The sequence below is a fragment of the Salvelinus alpinus genome, chromosome 9, assembly GCF_045679555.1.
Source record: "Salvelinus alpinus chromosome 9, SLU_Salpinus.1, whole genome shotgun sequence".
Taxonomy (NCBI): Eukaryota; Metazoa; Chordata; class Actinopteri; order Salmoniformes; family Salmonidae; genus Salvelinus; species Salvelinus alpinus.
Genome location: NC_092094.1, coordinates 31,105,341 through 31,130,203, shown reverse-complemented (window position 1 = coordinate 31,130,203; position 24,863 = coordinate 31,105,341). Strand labels below are relative to the sequence as shown.

Here is a 24,863-nt window from a genome sequence, read left to right as displayed (position 1 = left end):
GGTTTTAGTTCCTACATGTGTGTAGGAGCTTGGCTCAATTAGGGGTTAGATCAGTATTTTTATTTTTTTTTACTTCAGTCTGGGCACCCCCTGGGTTGTACATTTCTGATCTAGTACCTGTACTAGCACAACATATTTATAGCCCTGTGTTAGTACAGGGCTTGAACAAAAATGCGAAACCCTGGTGTTTCACTCAAGGACCAGAGTTGCGAAACACTGGATGGGAAACCGAGAGAAACTGAAGGACTCCTCTTTCCTCCTTACTTTCTCTGTTTCTATGTGTGTGTCACTCCACTGAGTGCTTAGTTTTGTTATATTTTGGTATCTACTGAATTCTCTTCTGTACTACACACACACATACTACATATGTTTGGAGGCTTATTAAAGTAAGATTTCCCCTGTCCAGTCTTCTTCCATAGTTATAGTTGTCAGACTGTATAATAATTGTATAACACCTGATACTTAGTGTATAACCCTCTATAACCACTGTTATTGATCTGGTTCAACTTCCCTTAAACCCTCTGCCATCAGGGCTATATGATAATGACATGAACAGTCATAACTGTTGGTACAAAGTCCGTTTTGATCAACTGACACCAAAAGTAGGACTTTTTATGACATGTTATGTCATGTTTTCAACAGTGTTATTTATGTAGATCTTATGACAGAGGGTTCTAGTAAAGTGTTTCCATTGTCTTTATAAAATATAATATGTTATAGTAATGTATATGCTATAATAATGTATATGATATAACTGTTTTTTACATGATCAATCCAGCGCTATGCCAATCAGTAGTGATGACCCTGTACATCACCTGTTGCCTTGTTGACAGTGTGTGCTGTTGTCATTCAGATGGAGAAGTGTTTTTCTGATTAAAAGGATGTTGAGGAGGTTTTATACAAGTATAACTAATCATTCTAATTCTAAGGGTGCTATGTTACCGTTATCAGATAGTTTTAGACCAATCTGAATCAAATCTATTTTACCACATATGTGGTACCAAGACTAGAACCTTGAGGCCAACCTTGACATTTGATTGAATTGCCATTCAGTTTATTTTAAAAATGAACCGGGAAAAAGAATGCAGTTGGGGAATGTTAGAACCTTATCTAAACTAATGACCCTCATATAGCACCTACAATCACTGAATATCTTCACCTTGGACACATTCACCAATCAATACAATGGCTCTGTCTACAGAATATTCGGCAAGGTGAACAACAGGTTTGAAATCATACTGCTTAACAGAGGTCTGAGTTCTGCGTATGTGTGTGTTAATGTATGTGCGTCAATTGGTGCATCTCTATCTCTGGTCAAGGTGAACTGGGTGGGGCCGGAACTTGATACCAGCGTTGCCGCAGAAACCGCATCCTACAGTTCTAATTCAGGCAGCAGCATCTACACATAGAGTATCGACCTCTGGAAGCACACACACACACAATGCATACCCGGTTTGCAGTATATACATGTGCAATCACACATACAAACAGTAATGTATATGTAGTATATGCATGCACAGGCATACCAGTCATCCAGTTGAAATGTAGATGCTTTCTCCTGCTGAAGTCTCAGTATGCTAACGTGCCTATAAAAAGCCATGTCACCAAACCATGAATATTCATCCATGTCCAATGTCCCAGCGAAGGTGACCTGTAAGGGTGCAGCAGGGGTCACAAGGGGCAGGGCTTAGATTAGAGGGACTCAACCCCCTGGGACCCACCCCATCAGACAGAGCATACATATCCCCATACTAATACACACACGTTCACACAGCCAACCAGAGATGCCCTCTCTCTCCTTTTTCTCTTGCTCTCTCTCTCTCATTCCCTCTTTCCTGTCATACCTGTGCTCCTTGTCTCAGAGACTCTGCTGAATGAACAGAAGGTTAAAACAAACAACAAGAAGCTGCCACCCCTCCTCACCTCCCATCCTCTTTCCTGATCCTCTCCTCATCCTGTCATCTCTCTCTCTCTCTCGCTCTCTCTTTTTGTGTGTGTACCTGAGAGTCATACCTCTCTCCACCCTGCAGCCAGTCAGAACCAAGGCCAGGACATACACACAAAGGTAAGACTCCCTCTCGCCTCTCTATCTCTCTCTTTCTCTCCCAAGATGTGGTCAGTGATGGTGGTTGAGGTGACAGGTGTGGTTGGGTTAGGGTTATAATGTTGGGTTAATGTTAGATTACAGTCGGTCAGGGTTACAATGTTGGTTTAGGGATAGATATATGTTAGGGTTACAATGTTGGGTTAGGGTTAGATATATGTTAGGATTACAATGTTGGGTTAGGGTTAGAAATATGTTAGGGTTACAATGTTGGGTTAGGGTTAGATATTTGACTGTGGATCAGGATTAATGTCATTTCCAGTTTTGGTTGTAAATGAGGGGATATCAGAACCATCTACAGTATGTTATCTTCAACTTAACTCTTTATTTAATCAGGCAGGTCTAACTTCTTATTTATAGTGAGGACCTAAGAGAGTGGGTTAGAGTGAGTGACAGAGTTTAGCCATGATGGAACGAACTCGTTATAAGACAATACACTGTGGAAGTGACTTGTCATGCACTTGTAGTATGTACCTATTAGTAGCATAGCATGCTGAAGACAAGCAAAGCATCCTAAATAAATCCAAAGTGATTTTCTTCCTGATTAGCAACAGTGATTAGTGTAGTTGTGTCTCTAGTGATGACATGATGATGTCAATGTCATTACGTATTACATTTAAAATATACATATATTGTCACGTGTTGTTTTACACTAGTTATAGAATGCTAGACTGTCTTCATTGAATATTTTCTGCTAACATTGATGATGGTTAAGAGCTGAGTGAGTCAGTTTCTCAGACTCAGATCTGAAAAACATAGAAGGGGAGGGATCAAGGTGAAGGGGTAGGATGTGAATTGGGACCGTCCCTACTCTGGACTAAAAACATTAGTCACCTCCTCTCTCCAGAGATCAGACACTCATGATGTCCTTTCTCTGTCCCCCTCTCTTCCTCCACACCTCCCCCCCATGTGTTGTGTTGTCAGCAGGTTTGACAGGGGACAGGGTTGTGTATCTTATGTACAGCAGGCCTTAGTGCCAGACCAGCAGAAACACAAGAGGCCATCTGACACACACACACACACACACACACACACACACACACACACACACACACACACACACACACACACACACACACACACACACACACACACACACACACACACACACACACACACACACACACACACACACACACACACACACACACACACACACACACACACACACACACACACACACACACCTATGACCACTCTATAACACATACGGCTGGATGTTTCTCAAAACTTGGTGCTGATCATTAATATGCAGTATTCCACACTAGTTTGTAATAAGTGTCTATTTGAAAAGTTTGTCATTTTTGTCCAGATATCTGGAATGTTGCAGTACTGTGAGTTACTGTTAAATGAACAATCTGTAATTTAAACAGCCTGCCCTGCCACTTGGTTTGGCATTCTGAAGGATGGGGCTGGGAAATCTAACCACTCACTCAAATTTAAAGACAGAGCTAGTTTGGATGCAAAAAGTGAATTTTTTTGAAAGACTTTCCTACTCTCTGTGTCTTTTTCTCTCTAGGTGATGACAAGTAGTCGTAAGGCCACCCCGGCACAGCCCAGCCCCTCACACCTGTTAATCAACCCCAATGCCTCAGCAACCCCAGAACCTGGGCCCGGAGGCCACACCTCCACAAAGTTTATGAGCGAGTTGCACTCCCTCCACAGTGAGTAACAACCGATCAGGGGTGGGTTTCTAGAGCCTTCGTAGCACTAAGTTCATTTTTAGAACCAAGTTAAAGTGCAGTTGAAGTACTCAACTGAGAAATAAAATACTCTCACAAGCTAGTGAAACCCTCCTGTGTTATGTAAAACATTTGCTATTAATGTATTATTAACTGTGTGTGTGTGCGTGCGTGCGTGCGTGCGTGTGTGTGTGCGTGCGTGCAGTGCCCTCATGGGCTATAGGAGCTCTATGCGTGGTGAGTGTGTGTCTGGTGTTGTCATGCTGTTTGTGTGTCTGGAGGAAATGTCTGAAGAAGAAAGACAAAGACACAGAGAAGGAGAAGAAGGGCAAGAACGGCTTGAACATGGACACTGAGCTGGAGGGAGGCAACTCTGAGGTATACATACACACACATTGCAGAGTATCAACTCCCTGTGGAGCGCTGCATAGAAACGTTTAATAAAAAGCGCGGCTTAATACAACTGAGGCTGTGTATGTCTCTGCTGGTTACTGAGTATCAGGTTTCACCTGTATGTGTGTGTGTGTGTGTGTGTGTGTGCGTGCGTGCGTGCGTGCGTGCGTGCGTGCGCGTGCGTGCGTGCGTGCGTGTGTCCCCTGTAGCCCTTGAAGGATGAGGGTGACACAGAGACCGGATTGACTGGCAGGGAGGAGGAGGAGCCTAAAGAGGAAGTGAAGTTGGGCAGACTGGAGTTCTCAATGGACTACAACTTCACAGAGAACACGGTGAAGACTCCTTGTTTCAATTCCTGCTCTAACACATCTGATTCAGCTAACCAAGTGGAACAGCAGATTAACCAGTCTGAGGACCAACAAATCACTCCATCAGAGACATGATATAGATGTGGGTAAATTCTCTCTCCCTCTTTCCTCACCGTCTCCTCACCCTACCCTCTACCCCCCTTCCCTGTCTGTAGATGGTAGTAGGTATCCTGCAGGCCTGTGATCTCCCTGCCATGGACGTCGGGGGAAGTTCAGACCCGTATGTTAAACTCTACCTTTTGCCAGACAAGAAGAGGAAGTTTGAGACTAAAGTCCACAGGAAGACACTCAACCCAACCTTCAATGAGACTTTCACCTTCAAGGTACACCTAATTCCTGACCTCTAACACTGACTCCACATTCAACAAAGTGTTTGTGTGTGTATGTGTGTGTGTGTGTGCATACTATATGTGTGTGTGTAGGTACCGTACAGTGAACTGGGAGGCAGGACTCTGGTGATGACAGTGTATGACTTTGACCGTTTCTCTAAACACGACGCTATTGGAGCGCTACGAGTACCAATGAGCAGCCTGGACTTCAGTCAGATGACACAGGAGTGGCGGGAACTGAAGAAGGCAGAGAAAGAGGAGGTGAGAATGGAGAAATTAAGAATATAGATAGAGTGAAAAAAAGAGATGGAAGATATATATTTATAAATAGGAAAGAAAGTCACAAAGTTACAAATCCTTTAACTCCACAAAATTAAACAAAGAATTCACAGAAGGAAAGAAGAAAACAAAAATGTCAGTATTCCCCCTCCCATAACTCTCACCCTCTCTCTCCCTCACTCCCCTTTCTCTCTCTCTCCAGTCAGAGCGTCTGGGTGATATCTGTCTTTCTCTGAGGTACGTTCCTACAGCAGGGAAACTAAGCATTGTCGTCCTCGAGGCCAAAAACCTAAAGAAGATGGACGTAGGAGGACTATCAGGTGAGCTGAGGGGCGCTGTGTATGTGTGGTGTGTGTTGTATGTGTTGGTGTGTGTGTGTGTTAGGCTAATCTCTGTCTCCTCTGTCAGACCCCTATGTAAAGATCCACCTTCTGCAGAATGGAAAGAGACTGAAGAAGAAGAAAACCAGCATCAAGAAGAACACTCTCAACCCTTACTACAACGAGTCCTTCAGCTTCGAGGTGCCCTTCGAACAGATACAGGTACACTCACACCCCACCACACACACACTCTCTATCTCTCATCCCTTACTACAATGAGTCCTTCAGCTTCGAGGTGCCCTTCGAACAGATACAGGTACACTCACACCCCACCACACACACACTCTCTATCTCTCAGCCCTTACTACAACGAGTCCTTCAGCTTCGAGGTGCCCTTCGAACAGATACAGGTACACTCACACCCCACCACACACACACTCTCTATCTCTCATCCCTTACTACAATGAGTCCTTCAGCTTCGAGGTGCCCTTCGAACAGATACAGGTACACTCACACCCCACCACACACACACTCTCTATCTCTCATCCCTTACTACAATGAGTCCTTCAGCTTCGAGGTGCCCTTCGAACAGATACAGGTACACTCACACCCCACCACACACACACTCTCTATCTCTCATCCCTTACTACAACGAGTCCTTCAGCTTCGAGGTGCCCTTCGAACAGATACAGGTATGCTCTCTCACCACACACACACACTCTCTATCTCTCAACCATTACTACAACGAGTCCTTCAGCTTCGAGGTGCCCTTCGAACAGATACAGGTACACTCACACCCCACCACACACACACTCTCTATCTCTCATCCCTTACTACAACGAGTCCTTCAGCTTCGAGGTGCCCTTCGAACAGATACAGGTATGCTCTCTCACCACCACACACACACTCTCTATCTCTCAACCATTACTACAACGAGTCCTTCAGCTTCGAGGTGCCCTTCGAACAGATACAGGTACACTCACACCCCACCACACACACACTCTCTATCTCTCAACCCTTACTACAATGAGTCCTTCAGCTTCGAGGTGCCCTTCGAACAGATACAGGTACACTCACACCCCACCACACACACACTCTCTATCTCTCAACCCTTACTACAACGAGTCCTTCAGCTTCGAGGTGCCCTTCGAACAGATACAGGTACACTCACACCCCACCACACACACACTCTCTATCTCTCATCCCTTACTACAACGAGTCCTTCAGCTTCGAGGTGCCCTTCGAACAGATACAGGTACACTCACACCCCACCACACACACACTCTCTATCTCTCATCCCTTACTACAACGAGTCCTTCAGCTTCGAGGTGCCCTTCGAACAGATACAGGTACACTCACACCCCACCACACACACACTCTCTATCTCTCATCCCTTACTACAATGAGTCCTTCAGCTTCGAGGTGCCCTTCGAACAGATACAGGTACACTCACACCCCACCACACACACACTCTCTATCTCTCATCCCTTACTACAACGAGTCCTTCAGCTTCGAGGTGCCCTTCGAACAGATACAGGTACACTCACACCCCACCACACACACACTCTCTATCTCTCAACCCTTACTACAATGAGTCCTTCAGCTTCGAGGTGCCCTTCGAACAGATACAGGTACACTCACACCCCACCACACACACACTCTCTATCTCTAATCCCTTACTACAATGAGTCCTTCAGCTTCGAGGTGCCCTTCGAACAGATACAGGTACACTCACACCCCACCACACACACACTCTCTATCTCTCATCCCTTACTACAACGAGTCCTTCAGCTTCGAGGTGCCCTTCGAACAGATACAGGTACACTCACACCCCACCACACACACACTCTCTATCTCTCAACCCTTACTACAATGAGTCCTTCAGCTTCGAGGTGCCCTTCGAACAGATACAGGTACACTCACACCCCACCACACACACACTCTCTATCTCTAATCCCTTACTACAATGAGTCCTTCAGCTTCGAGGTGCCCTTCGAACAGATACAGGTACACTCACACCCCACCACACACACACTCTCTATCTCTCATCCCTTACTACAACGAGTCCTTCAGCTTCGAGGTGCCCTTCGAACAGATACAGGTATGCTCTCTCCCCCCACACACACACACACTCTCTATCTCTCAACCCTTACTACAACGAGTCCTTCAGCTTCGAGGTGCCCTTCGAACAGATACAGGTACACTCACACCCCACCACACACACACTCTCTATCTCTCATCCCTTACGACAACGAGTCCTTCAGCTTCGAGGTGCCCTTCGAACAGATACAGGTATGCTCTCTCACCACACACACACACTCTCTATCTCTCAACCCTTACTACAACGAGTCCTTCAGCTTCGAGGTGCCCTTCGAACAGATACAGGTACACTCACACCCCACCACACACACACTCTCTATCTCTCATCCCTTACTACAACGAGTCCTTCAGCTTCGAGGTGCCCTTCGAACAGATACAGGTACACTCACACCCCACCACACACACACTCTCTATCTCTCATCCCTTACTACAATGAGTCCTTCAGCTTCGAGGTGCCCTTCGAACAGATACAGGTACACTCACACCCCACCACACACACACTCTCTATCTCTCATCCCTTACTACAACGAGTCCTTCAGCTTCGAGGTGCCCTTCGAACAGATACAGGTACACTCACACCCCACCACACACACACTCTCTATCTCTCATCCCTTACTACAATGAGTCCTTCAGCTTCGAGGTGCCCTTCGAACAGATACAGGTACACTCACACCCCACCACACACACACTCTCTATCTCTCATCCCTTACTACAATGAGTCCTTCAGCTTCGAGGTGCCCTTCGAACAGATACAGGTACACTCACACCCCACCACACACACACTCTCTATCTCTCATCCCTTACTACAACGAGTCCTTCAGCTTCGAGGTGCCCTTCGAACAGATACAGGTATGCTCTCTCACCACACACACACACTCTCTATCTCTCAACCATTACTACAACGAGTCCTTCAGCTTCGAGGTGCCCTTCGAACAGATACAGGTACACTCACACCCCACCACACACACACTCTCTATCTCTCATCCCTTACTACAACGAGTCCTTCAGCTTCGAGGTGCCCTTCGAACAGATACAGGTATGCTCTCTCACCACACACACACACTCTCTATCTCTCAACCATTACTACAACGAGTCCTTCAGCTTCGAGGTGCCCTTCGAACAGATACAGGTACACTCACACCCCACCACACACACACTCTCTATCTCTCAACCCTTACTACAATGAGTCCTTCAGCTTCGAGGTGCCCTTCGAACAGATACAGGTACACTCACACCCCACCACACACACACTCTCTATCTCTCAACCCTTACTACAACGAGTCCTTCAGCTTCGAGGTGCCCTTCGAACAGATACAGGTACACTCACACCCCACCACACACACACTCTCTATCTCTCATCCCTTACTACAACGAGTCCTTCAGCTTCGAGGTGCCCTTCGAACAGATACAGGTACACTCACACCCCACCACACACACACTCTCTATCTCTCATCCCTTACTACAACGAGTCCTTCAGCTTCGAGGTGCCCTTCGAACAGATACAGGTACACTCACACCCCACCACACACACACTCTCTATCTCTCATCCCTTACTACAATGAGTCCTTCAGCTTCGAGGTGCCCTTCGAACAGATACAGGTACACTCACACCCCACCACACACACACTCTCTATCTCTCATCCCTTACTACAACGAGTCCTTCAGCTTCGAGGTGCCCTTCGAACAGATACAGGTACACTCACACCCCACCACACACACACACTCTATCTCTCAACCCTTACTACAATGAGTCCTTCAGCTTCGAGGTGCCCTTCGAACAGATACAGGTACACTCACACCCCACCACACACACACTCTCTATCTCTAATCCCTTACTACAATGAGTCCTTCAGCTTCGAGGTGCCCTTCGAACAGATACAGGTACACTCACACCCCACCACACACACACTCTCTATCTCTCATCCCTTACTACAACGAGTCCTTCAGCTTCGAGGTGCCCTTCGAACAGATACAGGTATGCTCTCTCCCCCCACACACACACACACTCTCTATCTCTCAACCCTTACTACAACGAGTCCTTCAGCTTCGAGGTGCCCTTCGAACAGATACAGGTACACTCACACCCCACCACACACACACTCTCTATCTCTCATCCCTTACGACAACGAGTCCTTCAGCTTCGAGGTGCCCTTCGAACAGATACAGGTATGCTCTCTCACCACACACACACACTCTCTATCTCTCAACCCTTACTACAACGAGTCCTTCAGCTTCGAGGTGCCCTTCGAACAGATACAGGTACACTCACACCCCACCACACACACACTCTCTATCTCTCATCCCTTACTACAACGAGTCCTTCAGCTTCGAGGTGCCCTTCGAACAGATACAGGTACACTCACACCCCACCACACACACACTCTCTATCTCTCATCCCTTACTACAATGAGTCCTTCAGCTTCGAGGTGCGCTTCGAACAGATACAGGTACACTCACACCCCACCACACACACACTCTCTATCTCTCATCCCTTACTACAATGAGTCCTTCAGCTTCGAGGTGCCCTTCGAACAGATACAGGTACACTCACACCCCACCACACACACACTCTCTATCTCTCAACCCTTACTACAACGAGTCCTTCAGCTTCGAGGTGCCATTCGAACAGATACAGGTACACTCACACCCCACCACACACACACTCTCTATCTCTCAACCCTTACTACAACGAGTCCTTCAGCTTCGAGGTGCCCTTCGAACAGATACAGGTACACTCACACCCCACCACACACACACTCTCTATCTCTCAACCCTTACTACAACGAGTCCTTCAGCTTCGAGGTGCCCTTCGAACAGATACAGGTACACTCACACCCCACCACACACACACTCTCTATCTCTCAACCCTTACTACAACGAGTCCTTCAGCTTCGAGGTGCCCTTCGAACAGATACAGGTACACTCACACCCCACCACACACACACTCTCTATCTCTCATCCCTTACTACAATGAGTCCTTCAGCTTCGAGGTGCCCTTCGAACAGATACAGGTACACTCACACCCCACCACACACACACTCTCTATCTCTCAACCCTTACTACAATGAGTCCTTCAGCTTCGAGGTGCCCTTCGAACAGATACAGGTACACTCACACCCCACCACACACACACTCTCTATCTCTCATCCCTTACTACAATGAGTCCTTCAGCTTCGAGGTGCCCTTCGAACAGATACAGGTACACTCACACCCCACCACACACACACTCTCTATCTCTCATCCCTTACTACAACGAGTCCTTCAGCTTCGAGGTGCCCTTCGAACAGATACAGGTACACTCACACCCCACCACACACACACTCTCTATCTCTCATCCCTTACTACAATGAGTCCTTCAGCTTCGAGGTGCCCTTCGAACAGATACAGGTACACTCACACCCCACCACACACACACTCTCTATCTCTCATCCCTTACTACAATGAGTCCTTCAGCTTCGAGGTGCCCTTCGAACAGATACAGGTACACTCACACCCCACCACACACACACTCTCTATCTCTCATCCCTTACTACAACGAGTCCTTCAGCTTCGAGGTGCCCTTCGAACAGATACAGGTATGCTCTCTCACCACACACACACACTCTCTATCTCTCAACCATTACTACAACGAGTCCTTCAGCTTCGAGGTGCCCTTCGAACAGATACAGGTACACTCACACCCCACCACACACACACTCTCTATCTCTCATCCCTTACTACAACGAGTCCTTCAGCTTCGAGGTGCCCTTCGAACAGATACAGGTATGCTCTCTCACCACACACACACACTCTCTATCTCTCAACCATTACTACAACGAGTCCTTCAGCTTCGAGGTGCCCTTCGAACAGATACAGGTACACTCACACCCCACCACACACACACTCTCTATCTCTCAACCCTTACTACAATGAGTCCTTCAGCTTCGAGGTGCCCTTCGAACAGATACAGGTACACTCACACCCCACCACACACACACTCTCTATCTCTCAACCCTTACTACAACGAGTCCTTCAGCTTCGAGGTGCCCTTCGAACAGATACAGGTACACTCACACCCCACCACACACACACTCTCTATCTCTCATCCCTTACTACAACGAGTCCTTCAGCTTCGAGGTGCCCTTCGAACAGATACAGGTACACTCACACCCCACCACACACACACTCTCTATCTCTCATCCCTTACTACAACGAGTCCTTCAGCTTCGAGGTGCCCTTCGAACAGATACAGGTACACTCACACCCCACCACACACACACTCTCTATCTCTCATCCCTTACTACAATGAGTCCTTCAGCTTCGAGGTGCCCTTCGAACAGATACAGGTACACTCACACCCCACCACACACACACTCTCTATCTCTCATCCCTTACTACAACGAGTCCTTCAGCTTCGAGGTGCCCTTCGAACAGATACAGGTACACTCACACCCCACCACACACACACTCTCTATCTCTCAACCCTTACTACAATGAGTCCTTCAGCTTCGAGGTGCCCTTCGAACAGATACAGGTACACTCACACCCCACCACACACACACTCTCTATCTCTAATCCCTTACTACAATGAGTCCTTCAGCTTCGAGGTGCCCTTCGAACAGATACAGGTACACTCACACCCCACCACACACACACTCTCTATCTCTAATCCCTTACTACAATGAGTCCTTCAGCTTCGAGGTGCCCTTCGAACAGATACAGGTACACTCACACCCCACCACACACACACTCTCTATCTCTCAACCCTTACTACAACGAGTCCTTCAGCTTCGAGGTGCCCTTCGAACAGATACAGGTACACTCACACCCCACCACACACACACTCTCTATCTCTCATCCCTTACTACAACGAGTCCTTCAGCTTCGAGGTGCCCTTCGAACAGATACAGGTACACTCACACCCCACCACACACACACTCTCTATCTCTCATCCCTTACTACAATGAGTCCTTCAGCTTCGAGGTGTGCTTCGAACAGATACAGGTACACTCACACCCCACCACACACACACTCTCTATCTCTCACCCCTTACTACAATGAGTCCTTCAGCTTCGAGGTGCCCTTCGAACAGATACAGGTACACTCACACCCCACCACACACACACTCTCTATCTCTCAACCCTTACTACAACGAGTCCTTCAGCTTCGAGGTGCCATTCGAACAGATACAGGTACACTCACACCCCACCACACACACACTCTCTATCTCTCAACCCTTACTACAACGAGTCCTTCAGCTTCGAGGTGCCCTTCGAACAGATACAGGTACACTCACACCCCACCACACACACACTCTCTATCTCTCATCCCTTACTACAATGAGTCCTTCAGCTTCGAGGTGCCCTTCGAACAGATACAGGTACACTCACACCCCACCACACACACACTCTCTATCTCTCAACCCTTACTACAATGAGTCCTTCAGCTTCGAGGTGCCCTTCGAACAGATACAGGTACACTCACACCCCACCACACACACACTCTCTATCTCTCATCCCTTACTACAATGAGTCCTTCAGCTTCGAGGTGCCCTTCGAACAGATACAGGTACACTCACACCCCACCACACACACACTCTCTATCTCTCATCCCTTACTACAACGAGTCCTTCAGCTTCGAGGTGCCCTTCGAACAGATACAGGTACACTCACACCCCACCACACACACACTCTCTATCTCTCATCCCTTACTACAATGAGTCCTTCAGCTTCGAGGTGCCCTTCGAACAGATACAGGTACACTCACACCCCACCACACACACACTCTCTATCTCTCATCCCTTACTACAATGAGTCCTTCAGCTTCGAGGTGCCCTTCGAACAGATACAGGTACACTCACACCCCACCACACACACACTCTCTATCTCTCATCCCTTACTACAACGAGTCCTTCAGCTTCGAGGTGCCCTTCGAACAGATACAGGTATGCTCTCTCACCACACACACACACTCTCTATCTCTCAACCATTACTACAACGAGTCCTTCAGCTTCGAGGTGCCCTTCGAACAGATACAGGTACACTCACACCCCACCACACACACACTCTCTATCTCTCATCCCTTACTACAACGAGTCCTTCAGCTTCGAGGTGCCCTTCGAACAGATACAGGTATGCTCTCTCACCACACACACACACTCTCTATCTCTCAACCATTACTACAACGAGTCCTTCAGCTTCGAGGTGCCCTTCGAACAGATACAGGTACACTCACACCCCACCACACACACACTCTCTATCTCTCAACCCTTACTACAATGAGTCCTTCAGCTTCGAGGTGCCCTTCGAACAGATACAGGTACACTCACACCCCACCACACACACACTCTCTATCTCTCAACCCTTACTACAACGAGTCCTTCAGCTTCGAGGTGCCCTTCGAACAGATACAGGTACACTCACACCCCACCACACACACACTCTCTATCTCTCATCCCTTACTACAACGAGTCCTTCAGCTTCGAGGTGCCCTTCGAACAGATACAGGTACACTCACACCCCACCACACACACACTCTCTATCTCTCATCCCTTACTACAACGAGTCCTTCAGCTTCGAGGTGCCCTTCGAACAGATACAGGTACACTCACACCCCACCACACACACACTCTCTATCTCTCATCCCTTACTACAATGAGTCCTTCAGCTTCGAGGTGCCCTTCGAACAGATACAGGTACACTCACACCCCACCACACACACACTCTCTATCTCTCATCCCTTACTACAACGAGTCCTTCAGCTTCGAGGTGCCCTTCGAACAGATACAGGTACACTCACACCCCACCACACACACACTCTCTATCTCTCAACCCTTACTACAATGAGTCCTTCAGCTTCGAGGTGCCCTTCGAACAGATACAGGTACACTCACACCCCACCACACACACACTCTCTATCTCTAATCCCTTACTACAATGAGTCCTTCAGCTTCGAGGTGCCCTTCGAACAGATACAGGTACACTCACACCCCACCACACACACACTCTCTATCTCTAATCCCTTACTACAATGAGTCCTTCAGCTTCGAGGTGCCCTTCGAACAGATACAGGTACACTCACACCCCACCACACACACACTCTCTATCTCTCATCCCTTACTACAACGAGTCCTTCAGCTTCGAGGTGCCCTTCGAACAGATACAGGTATGCTCTCTCCCCCCACACACACACACACTCTCTATCTCTCAACCCTTACTACAACGAGTCCTTCAGCTTCGAGGTGCCCTTCGAACAGATACAGGTACACTCACACCCCACCACACACACACTCTCTATCTCTCATCCCTTACGACAACGAGTCCTTCAGCTTCGAGGTGCCCTTCGAACAGATACAGGTATGCTCTCTCACCACACACACACACTCTCTATCTCTCAACCCTTACTACAACGAGTCCTTCAGCTTCGAGGTGCCCTTCGAACAGATACAGGTACACTCACACCCCACCACACACACACTCTCTATCTCTCATCCCTTACTACAACGAGTCCTTCAGCTTCGAGGTGCCCTTCGAACAGATACAGGTACACTCACACCCCACCACACACACACTCTCTATCTCTCATCCCTTACTACAATGAGTCCTTCAGCTTCGAGGTGCGCTTCGAACAGATACAGGTACACTCACACCCCACCACACACACACTCTCTATCTCTCATCCCTTACTACAATGAGTCCTTCAGCTTCGAGGTGCCCTTCGAACAGATACAGGTACACTCACACCCCACCACACACACACTCTCTATCTCTCAACCCTTACTACAACGAGTCCTTCAGCTTCGAGGTGCCATTCGAACAGATACAGGTACACTCACACCCCACCACACACACACTCTCTATCTCTCAACCCTTACTACAACGAGTCCTTCAGCTTCGAGGTGCCCTTCGAACAGATACAGGTACACTCACACCCCACCACACACACACTCTCTATCTCTCAACCCTTACTACAACGAGTCCTTCAGCTTCGAGGTGCCCTTCGAACAGATACAGGTACACTCACACCCCACCACACACACACTCTCTATCTCTCAACCCTTACTACAACGAGTCCTTCAGCTTCGAGGTGCCCTTCGAACAGATACAGGTACACTCACACCCCACCACACACACACTCTCTATCTCTCAACCCTTACTACAACGAGTCCTTCAGCTTCGAGGTGCCCTTCGAACAGATACAGGTACACTCACACCCCACCACACACACACTCTCTATCTCTCAACCCTTACTACAATGAGTCCTTCAGCTTCGAGGTGCCCTTCGAACAGATACAGGTACACTCACACCCCACCACACACACACTCTCTATCTCTCAACCCTTACTACAACGAGTCCTTCAGCTTCGAGGTGCCCTTCGAACAGATACAGGTACACTCACACCCCACCACACACACACTCTCTATCTCTCATCCCTTACTACAACGAGTCCTTCAGCTTCGAGGTGCCCTTCGAACAGATACAGGTACACTCACACCCCACCACACACACACTCTCTATCTCTCATCCCTTACTACAATGAGTCCTTCAGCTTCGAGGTGCCCTTCGAACAGATACAGGTACACTCACACCCCACCACACACACACTCTCTATCTCTCAACCCTTACTACAACGAATCCTTCAGCTTCGAGGTGCCCTTCGAACAGATACAGGTACACTCACACCCCACCACACACACACTCTCTATCTCTCAACCCTTACTACAATGAGTCCTTCAGCTTCGAGGTGCCCTTCGAACAGATACAGGTACACTCACACCCCACCACACACACACTCTCTATCTCTCAACCCTTACTACAATGAGTCCTTCAGCTTCGAGGTGCCCTTCGAACAGATACAGGTACACTCACACCCCACCACACACACACTCTCTATCTCTCATCCCTTACTACAACGAGTCCTTCAGCTTTGAGGTGCCCTTCGAACAGATACAGGTATGCTCTCTCACCACACACACACACTCTCTATCTCTCAACCATTACTACAACGAGTCCTTCAGCTTCGAGGTGCCCTTCGAACAGATACAGGTACACTCACACCCCACCACACACACACTCTCTATCTCTCAACCCTTACTACAATGAGTCCTTCAGCTTCGAGGTGCCCTTCGAACAGATACAGGTACACTCACACCCCACCACACACACACTCTCTATCTCTCAACCCTTACTACAACGAGTCCTTCAGCTTCGAGGTGCCCTTCGAACAGATACAGGTACACTCACACCCCACCACACACACACTCTCTATCTCTCATCCCTTACTACAACGAGTCCTTCAGCTTCGAGGTGCCCTTCGAACAGATACAGGTACACTCACACCCCACCACACACACACTCTCTATCTCTCATCCCTTACTACAACGAGTCCTTCAGCTTCGAGGTGCCCTTCGAACAGATACAGGTACACTCACACCCCACCACACACACACTCTCTATCTCTCATCCCTTACTACAATGAGTCCTTCAGCTTCGAGGTGCCCTTCGAACAGATACAGGTACACTCACACCCCACCACACACACACTCTCTATCTCTCATCCCTTACTACAACGAGTCCTTCAGCTTCGAGGTGCCCTTCGAACAGATACAGGTACACTCACACCCCACCACACACACACTCTCTATCTCTCACCCCTTACTACAATGAGTCCTTCAGCTTCGAGGTGCCCTTCGAACAGATACAGGTACACTCACACCCCACCACACACACACTCTCTATCTCTCATCCCTTACTACAATGAGTCCTTCAGCTTCGAGGTGCCCTTCGAACAGATACAGGTACACTCACACCCCACCACACACACACTCTCTATCTCTCATCCCTTACTACAACGAGTCCTTCAGCTTCGAGGTGCCCTTCGAACAGATACAGGTACACTCACACCCCACCACACACACACTCTCTATCTCTCATCCCTTACGACAACGAGTCCTTCAGCTTCGAGGTGCCCTTCGAACAGATACAGGTATGCTCTCTCACCACACACACACACTCTCTATCTCTCAACCCTTACTACAACGAGTCCTTCAGCTTCGAGGTGCCCTTCGAACAGATACAGGTACACTCACACCCCACCACACACACACTCTCTATCTCTCATCCCTTACTACAACGAGTCCTTCAGCTTCGAGGTGCCCTTCGAACAGATACAGGTACACTCACACCCCACCACACACACACTCTCTATCTCTCATCCCTTACTACAATGAGTCCTTCAGCTTCGAGGTGTGCTTCGAACAGATACAGGTACACTCACACCCCACCACACACACACTCTCTATCTCTCACCCCTTACTACAATGAGTCCTTCAGCTTCGAGGTGCCCTTCGAACAGATACAGGTACACTCACACCCCACCACACACACACTCTCTATCTCTCAACCCTTACTACAACGAGTCCTTCAGCTTCGAGGTGCCATTCGAACAGATACAGGTACACTCACACCCCACCACACACACACTCTCTATCTCTCAACCCTTACTACAACGAGTCCTTCAGCTTCGAGGTGCCCTTCGAACAGATACAGGTACACTCACACCCCACCACACACACACTCTCTATCTCTCAACCCTTACTACAACGAGTCCTTCAGCTTCGAGGTGCCCTTCGAACAGATACAGGTACACTCACACCCCACCACACACACACTCTCTATCTCTCAACCCTTACTACAATGAGTCCTTCAGCTTCGAGGTGCCCTTCGAACAGATACAGGTACACTCACACCCCACCACACACACACTCTCTATCTCTCAACCCTTACTACAACGAGTCCTTCAGCTTCGAGGTGCCCTTCGAACAGATACAGGTACACTCACACCCCACCACACACACACTCTCTATCTCTCAACCCTTACTACAACGAGTCCTTCAGCTTCGAGGTGCCCTTCGAACAGATACAGGTACACTCACACCCCACCACACACACACTCTCTATCTCTCAACCCTTACTACAATGAGTCCTTCAGCTTCGAGGTGCCCTTCGAACAGATACAGGTACACTCACACCCCACCACACACACACTCTCTATCTCTCAACCCTTACTACAACGAGTCCTTCAGCTTCGAGGTGCCCTTCGAACAGATACAGGTACACTCACACCCCACCACACACACACTCTCTATCTCTCATCCCTTACTACAACGAGTCCTTCAGCTTCGAGGTGCCCTTCGAACAGATACAGGTACACTCACACCGCACCACACACACACTCTCTATCTCTCATCCCTTACTACAATGAGTCCTTCAGCTTCGAGGTGCCCTTCGAACAGATACAGGTACACTCACACCCCACCACACACACACTCTCTATCTCTCAACCCTTACTACAACGAATCCTTCAGCTTCGAGGTGCCCTTCGAACAGATACAGGTACACTCACACCCCACCACACACACACTCTCTATCTCTCAACCCTTACTACAATGAGTCTTTCAGCTTCGAGGTGCCCTTCGAACAGATACAGGTACACTCACACCCCACCACACACACACTCTCTATCTCTCAACCCTTACTACAATGAGTCCTTCAGCTTCGAGGTGCCCTTCGAACAGATACAGGTACACTCACACCCCACCACACACACACTCTCTATCTCTCATCCCTTACTACAACGAGTCCTTCAGCTTCGAGGTGCCCTTCGAACAGATACAGGTACACTCACACCCCACCACACACACACTCTCTATCTCTCATCCCTTACTACAATGAGTCCTTCAGCTTCGAGGTGCCCTTCGAACAGATACAGGTACACTCACACCCCACCACACACACACTCTCTATCTCTCATCCCTTACTACAATGAGTCCTTCAGCTTCGAGGTGCCCTTCGAACAGATACAGGTACACTCACACCCCACCACACACACACTCTCTATCTCTCATCCCTTACTACAACGAGTCCTTCAGCTTCGAGGTGCCCTTCGAACAGATACAGGTACACTCACACCCCACCACACACACACTCTCTATCTCTCATCCCTTACTACAACGAGTCCTTCAGCTTCGAGGTGCCCTTCGAACAGATACAGGTACACTCACACCCCACCACACACACACTCTCTATCTCTCATCCCTTACTACAACGAGTCCTTCAGCTTCGAGGTGCCCTTCGAACAGATACAGGTACACTCACACCCCACCACACACACACTCTCTATCTCTCAACCCTTACTACAATGAGTCCTTCAGCTTCGGGGTGCCCTTCGAACAGATACAGGTACACTCACACCCCACCACACACACACTCTCTATCTCTCATCCCTTACTACAATGAGTCCTTCAGCTTCGAGGTGCCCTTCGAACAGATACAGGTACACTCACACCCCACCACACACACACTCTCTATCTCTCAACCCTTACTACAATGAGTCCTTCAGCTTCGAGGTGCCCTTCGAACAGATACAGGTACACTCACACCCCACCACACACACACTCTCTATCTCTCATCCCTTACTACAACGAGTCCTTCAGCTTCGAGGTGCCCTTCGAACAGATACAGGTACACTCACACCCCACCACACACACACTCTCTATCTCTCATCCCTTACTACAATGAGTCCTTCAGCTTCGAGGTGCCCTTCGAACAGATACAGGTACACTCACACCCCACCACACACACACTCTCTATCTCTCATCCCTTACTACAACGAGTCCTTCAGCTTCGAGGTGCCCTTCGAACAGATACAGGTACACTCACACCCCACCACACACACACTCTCTATCTCTCATCCCTTACTACAACGAGTCCTTCAGCTTCGAGGTGCCCTTCGAACAGATACAGGTACACTCACACCCCACCACACACACACTCTCTATCTCTCAACCCTTACTACAAGGAGTCCTTCAGCTTCGAGGTGCCCTTCGAACAGATACAGGTACACTCACACCCCACCACACACACACTCTCTATCTCTCATCCCTTACTACAACGAGTCCTTCAGCTTCGAGGTCCCCTTCGAACAGATACAGGTACACTCACACCCCACCACACACACACTCTCTATCTCTCAACCCTTACTACAACGAGTCCTTCAGCTTCGAGGTGCCCTTCGAACAGATACAGGTACACTCACACCCCACCACACACACACTCTCTATCTCTCAACCCTTACTACAACGAGTCCTTCAGCTTCGAGGTGCCCTTCGAACAGATACAGGTACACTCACACCCCACCACACACACACTCTCTATCTCTCAACCCTTACTACAATGAGTCCTTCAGCTTCGAGGTGCCCTTCGAACAGATACAGGTACACTCACACCCCACCACACACACACTCTCTATCTCTCAACCCTTACTACAACGAGTCCTTCAGCTTCGAGGTGCCCTTCGAACAGATACAGGTACACTCACACCCCACCACACACACACTCTCTATCTCTCATCCCTTACTACAACGAGTCCTTCAGCTTCGAGGTGCCCTTCGAACAGATACAGGTACACTCACACCCCACCACACACACACTCTCTATCTCTCATCCCTTACTACAATGAGTCCTTCAGCTTCGAGGTGCCCTTCGAACAGATACAGGTACACTCACACCCCACCACACACACACTCTCTATCTCTCAACCCTTACTACAACGAGTCCTTCAGCTTCGAGGTGCCCTTCGAACAGATACAGGTACACTCACACCCCACCACACACACACTCTCTATCTCTCAACCCTTACTACAATGAGTCTTTCAGCTTCGAGGTGCCCTTCGAACAGATACAGGTACACTCACACCCCACCACACACACACTCTCTATCTCTCAACCCTTACTACAATGAGTCCTTCAGCTTCGAGGTGCCCTTCGAACAGATACAGGTACACTCACACCCCACCACACACACACGCTCTATCTCTCATCCCTTACTACAACGAGTCCTTCAGCTTCGAGGTGCCCTTCGAACAGATACAGGTACACTCACACCCCACCACACACACACTCTCTATCTCTCATCCCTTACTACAATGAGTCCTTCAGCTTCGAGGTGCCCTTCGAACAGATACAGGTACACTCACACCCCACCACACACACACTCTCTATCTCTCATCCCTTACTACAATGAGTCCTTCAGCTTCGAGGTGCCCTTCGAACAGATACAGGTACACTCACACCCCACCACACACACACTCTCTATCTCTCATCCCTTACTACAACGAGTCCTTCAGCTTCGAGGTGCCCTTCGAACAGATACAGGTACACTCACACCCCACCACACACACACTCTCTATCTCTCATCCCTTACTACAACGAGTCCTTCAGCTTCGAGGTGCCCTTCGAACAGATACAGGTACACTCACACCCCACCACACACACACTCTCTATCTCTCATCCCTTACTACAACGAGTCCTTCAGCTTCGAGGTGCCCTTCGAACAGATACAGGTACACTCACACCCCACCACACACACACTCTCTATCTCTCATCCCTTACTACAACGAGTCCTTCAGCTTCGAGGTGCCCTTCGAACAGATACAGGTACACTCACACCCCACCACACACACACTCTCTATCTCTCATCCCTTACTACAACGAGTCCTTCAGCTTCGAGGTGCCCTTCGAACAGATACAGGTACACTCACACCCCACCACACACACACTCTCTATCTCTCATCCCTTACTACAATGAGTCCTTCAGCTTCGAGGTGCCCTTCGAACAGATACAGGTACACTCACACCCCACCACACACACACTCTCTATCTCTCATCCCTTACTACAATGAGTCCTTCAGCTTCGAGGTGCCCTTCGAACAGATACAGGTACACTCACACCCCACCACACACACACTCTCTATCTCTCATCCCTTACTACAACGAGTCCTTCAGCTTCGAGGTGCCCTTCGAACAGATACAGGTACACTCACACCCCACCACACACACACTCTCTATCTCTCATCCCTTACTACAACGAGTCCTTCAGCTTCGAGGTGCCCTTCGAACAGATACAGGTACACTCACACCCCACCACACACACACTCTCTATCTCTCATCCCTTACTACAACGAGTCCTTCAGCTTCGAGGTGCCCTTCGAACAGATACAGGTACACTCACACCCCACCACACACACACTCTCTATCTCTCAACCCTTACTACAATGAGTCCTTCAGCTTCGAGGTGCCCTTCGAACAGATACAGGTACACTCACACCCCACCACACACACACTCTCTATCTCTCAACCCTTACTACAATGAGTCCTTCAGCTTCGAGGTGCCCTTCGAACAGATACAGGTACACTCACACCCCACCACACACACACTCTCTATCTCTCATCCCTTACTACAATGAGTCCTTCAGCTTCGAGGTGCCCTTCGAACAGATACAGGTACACTCACACCCCACCACACACACACTCTCTATCTCTCAACCCTTACTACAATGAGTCCTTCAGCTTCGAGGTGCCCTTCGAACAGATACAGGTACACTCACACCCCACCACACACACACTCTCTATCTCTCATCCCTTACTACAATGAGTCCTTCAGCTTCGAGGTGCCCTTCGAACAGATACAGGTACACTCACACCCCACCACACACACACTCTCTATCTCTCAACCCTTACTACAATGAGTCCTTCAGCTTCGAGGTGCCCTTCGAACAGATACAGGTACACTCACACCCCACCACACACACACTCTCTATCTCTCATCCCTTACTACAACGAGTCCTTCAGCTTCGAGGTGCCCTTCGAACAGATACAGGTACACTCACACCCCACCACACACACACTCTCTATCTCTCATCCCTTACTACAATGAGTCCTTCAGCTTCGAGGTGCCCTTCGAACAGATACAGGTACACTCACACCCCACCACACACACACTCTCTATCTCTCATCCCTTACTACAACGAGTCCTTCAGCTTCGAGGTGCCCTTCGAACAGATACAGGTACACTCACACCCCACCACACACACACTCTCTATCTCTCAACCCTTACTACAACGAGTCCTTCAGCTTCGAGGTGCCCTTCGAACAGATACAGGTACACTCACACCCCACCACACACACACTCTCTATCTCTCAACCCTTACTACAATGAGTCCTTCAGCTTCGAGGTGCCCTTCGAACAGATACAGGTATGCTCTCTCACCACACACACACACACACTCTCTATCTCTCATCCCTTACTACAATGAGTCCTTCAGCTTCGAGGTGCCTTTCAAACAGATACAGGTACACTCACACCCCACCACACACACACTCTCTATCTCTCAACCCTTACTACAATGAGTCCTTCAGCTTCGAGGTGCCCTTCGAACAGATACAGGTATGCTCTCTCACCACACAAAAACACCCACAAACACACACGCACTCTCTATCTCTTATCCCTTACTACAATGAATCCTTCCTCATTGAGGCCCTTCGAACATAGGTTTGTGTCTGTGTTTGTGTGTGTAGAAGGTGCAGGTAGCAGTGACAGTGTTGGACTATGATAAGATTGGGAAGAATGACGCTATCGGGAAGGTTTTTCTCGGCGGAGCCAGCAGCGGCACAGAGCTCCGTCATTGGTCAGACATGCTGGCCAACCCCCGCCGGCCCATTGCTCAATGGCACGGCCTCAAAGCAGAGGATGAAGTCAACGCTGAGCTGGCTGCCAGGAAGTGATCCCTGTCACATCCCTAGGTAGCTCTCTTTAGAAGACTACTTTATATTGATGCATACTGACTTTGCCCTTCTACTCCTACCCACTTATAAACTCCCAAACCCTGATACCCATCCACCATTCATGACCCCCCCAAACCCCCTCCTCTACTGTGAAAAGTATTTAAGACACATTACTATCTGGGACCTTAGCATGTATATATCATGATAATACTGTGAAACATGTACATTATACTATGTTATTAAACATTCTAAGATTGTTGCTCTTGTAAATCTTCACTCACATCAGATACACATCACTGGCCAGCAGAGGGAGTCAGTCTTACACACACACACACACACACACACACACACACACACACACACACACACACACACACACACACACACATATATGTGTGTATACTTTAAGTATTTTTATTTAACATAAGCTCAGAATGGTAAATTCAATTTTCGTATATATATAACGCACAGACACACACGATCTCATTTATAATTTAATTAAAGTTGAATTACTGAAAATCATACAGATTGAACCTTAAAGTAGGACTAGATATAAAATCCAAAGTAGGCCTACATTATTCAGTTATTGCATTTGTAATGTCCTAATCTCAGATAATCTATCTACTTCAGTTAGGCCACTATTTTCCTGCGCATCGAGAGTTGCGGTATTTCCGTCTTTTCAGTTG

General features: G+C 48.5%; 1 protein-coding gene across 1 annotated transcript; it reads left to right on the top strand.

Annotated features, from left to right (window-relative positions):
* Nucleotides 1-1,977: 1,977 nt before the first annotated feature.
* Nucleotides 1,978-24,436, top strand: LOC139584029 (synaptotagmin-1-like). The gene is made up of 9 exons (XM_071415567.1): nt 1,978-2,065; nt 3,624-3,768; nt 3,992-4,164; nt 4,389-4,511; nt 4,703-4,870; nt 4,970-5,137; nt 5,358-5,475; nt 5,564-5,697; nt 23,971-24,436. Exons 2-9 carry the CDS (start codon nt 3,627-3,629, stop codon nt 24,175-24,177), a joined length of 1,233 nt encoding a protein of 410 aa, XP_071271668.1. The 5' UTR covers nt 1,978-2,065; nt 3,624-3,626; the 3' UTR covers nt 24,178-24,436.
* The last annotated feature ends 427 nt before the right edge of the window (nt 24,437-24,863 follow it).

Coding starts and splice junctions, on each gene's coding strand:
- LOC139584029 (XM_071415567.1), top strand. CDS start 3,627: ATGACAAGTAGTCGTAAGGCCACCCCGGCACAGCCCAGCCCCTCACAC. Junction 4,512..4,702: donor ACAACTTCACAGAGAACACG/GTGAAGACTCCT, acceptor CCCTGTCTGTAG/ATGGTAGTAGGTATCCTGCA. Junction 5,698..23,970: donor TGCCCTTCGAACAGATACAG/GTACACTCACAC, acceptor TTGTGTGTGTAG/AAGGTGCAGGTAGCAGTGAC.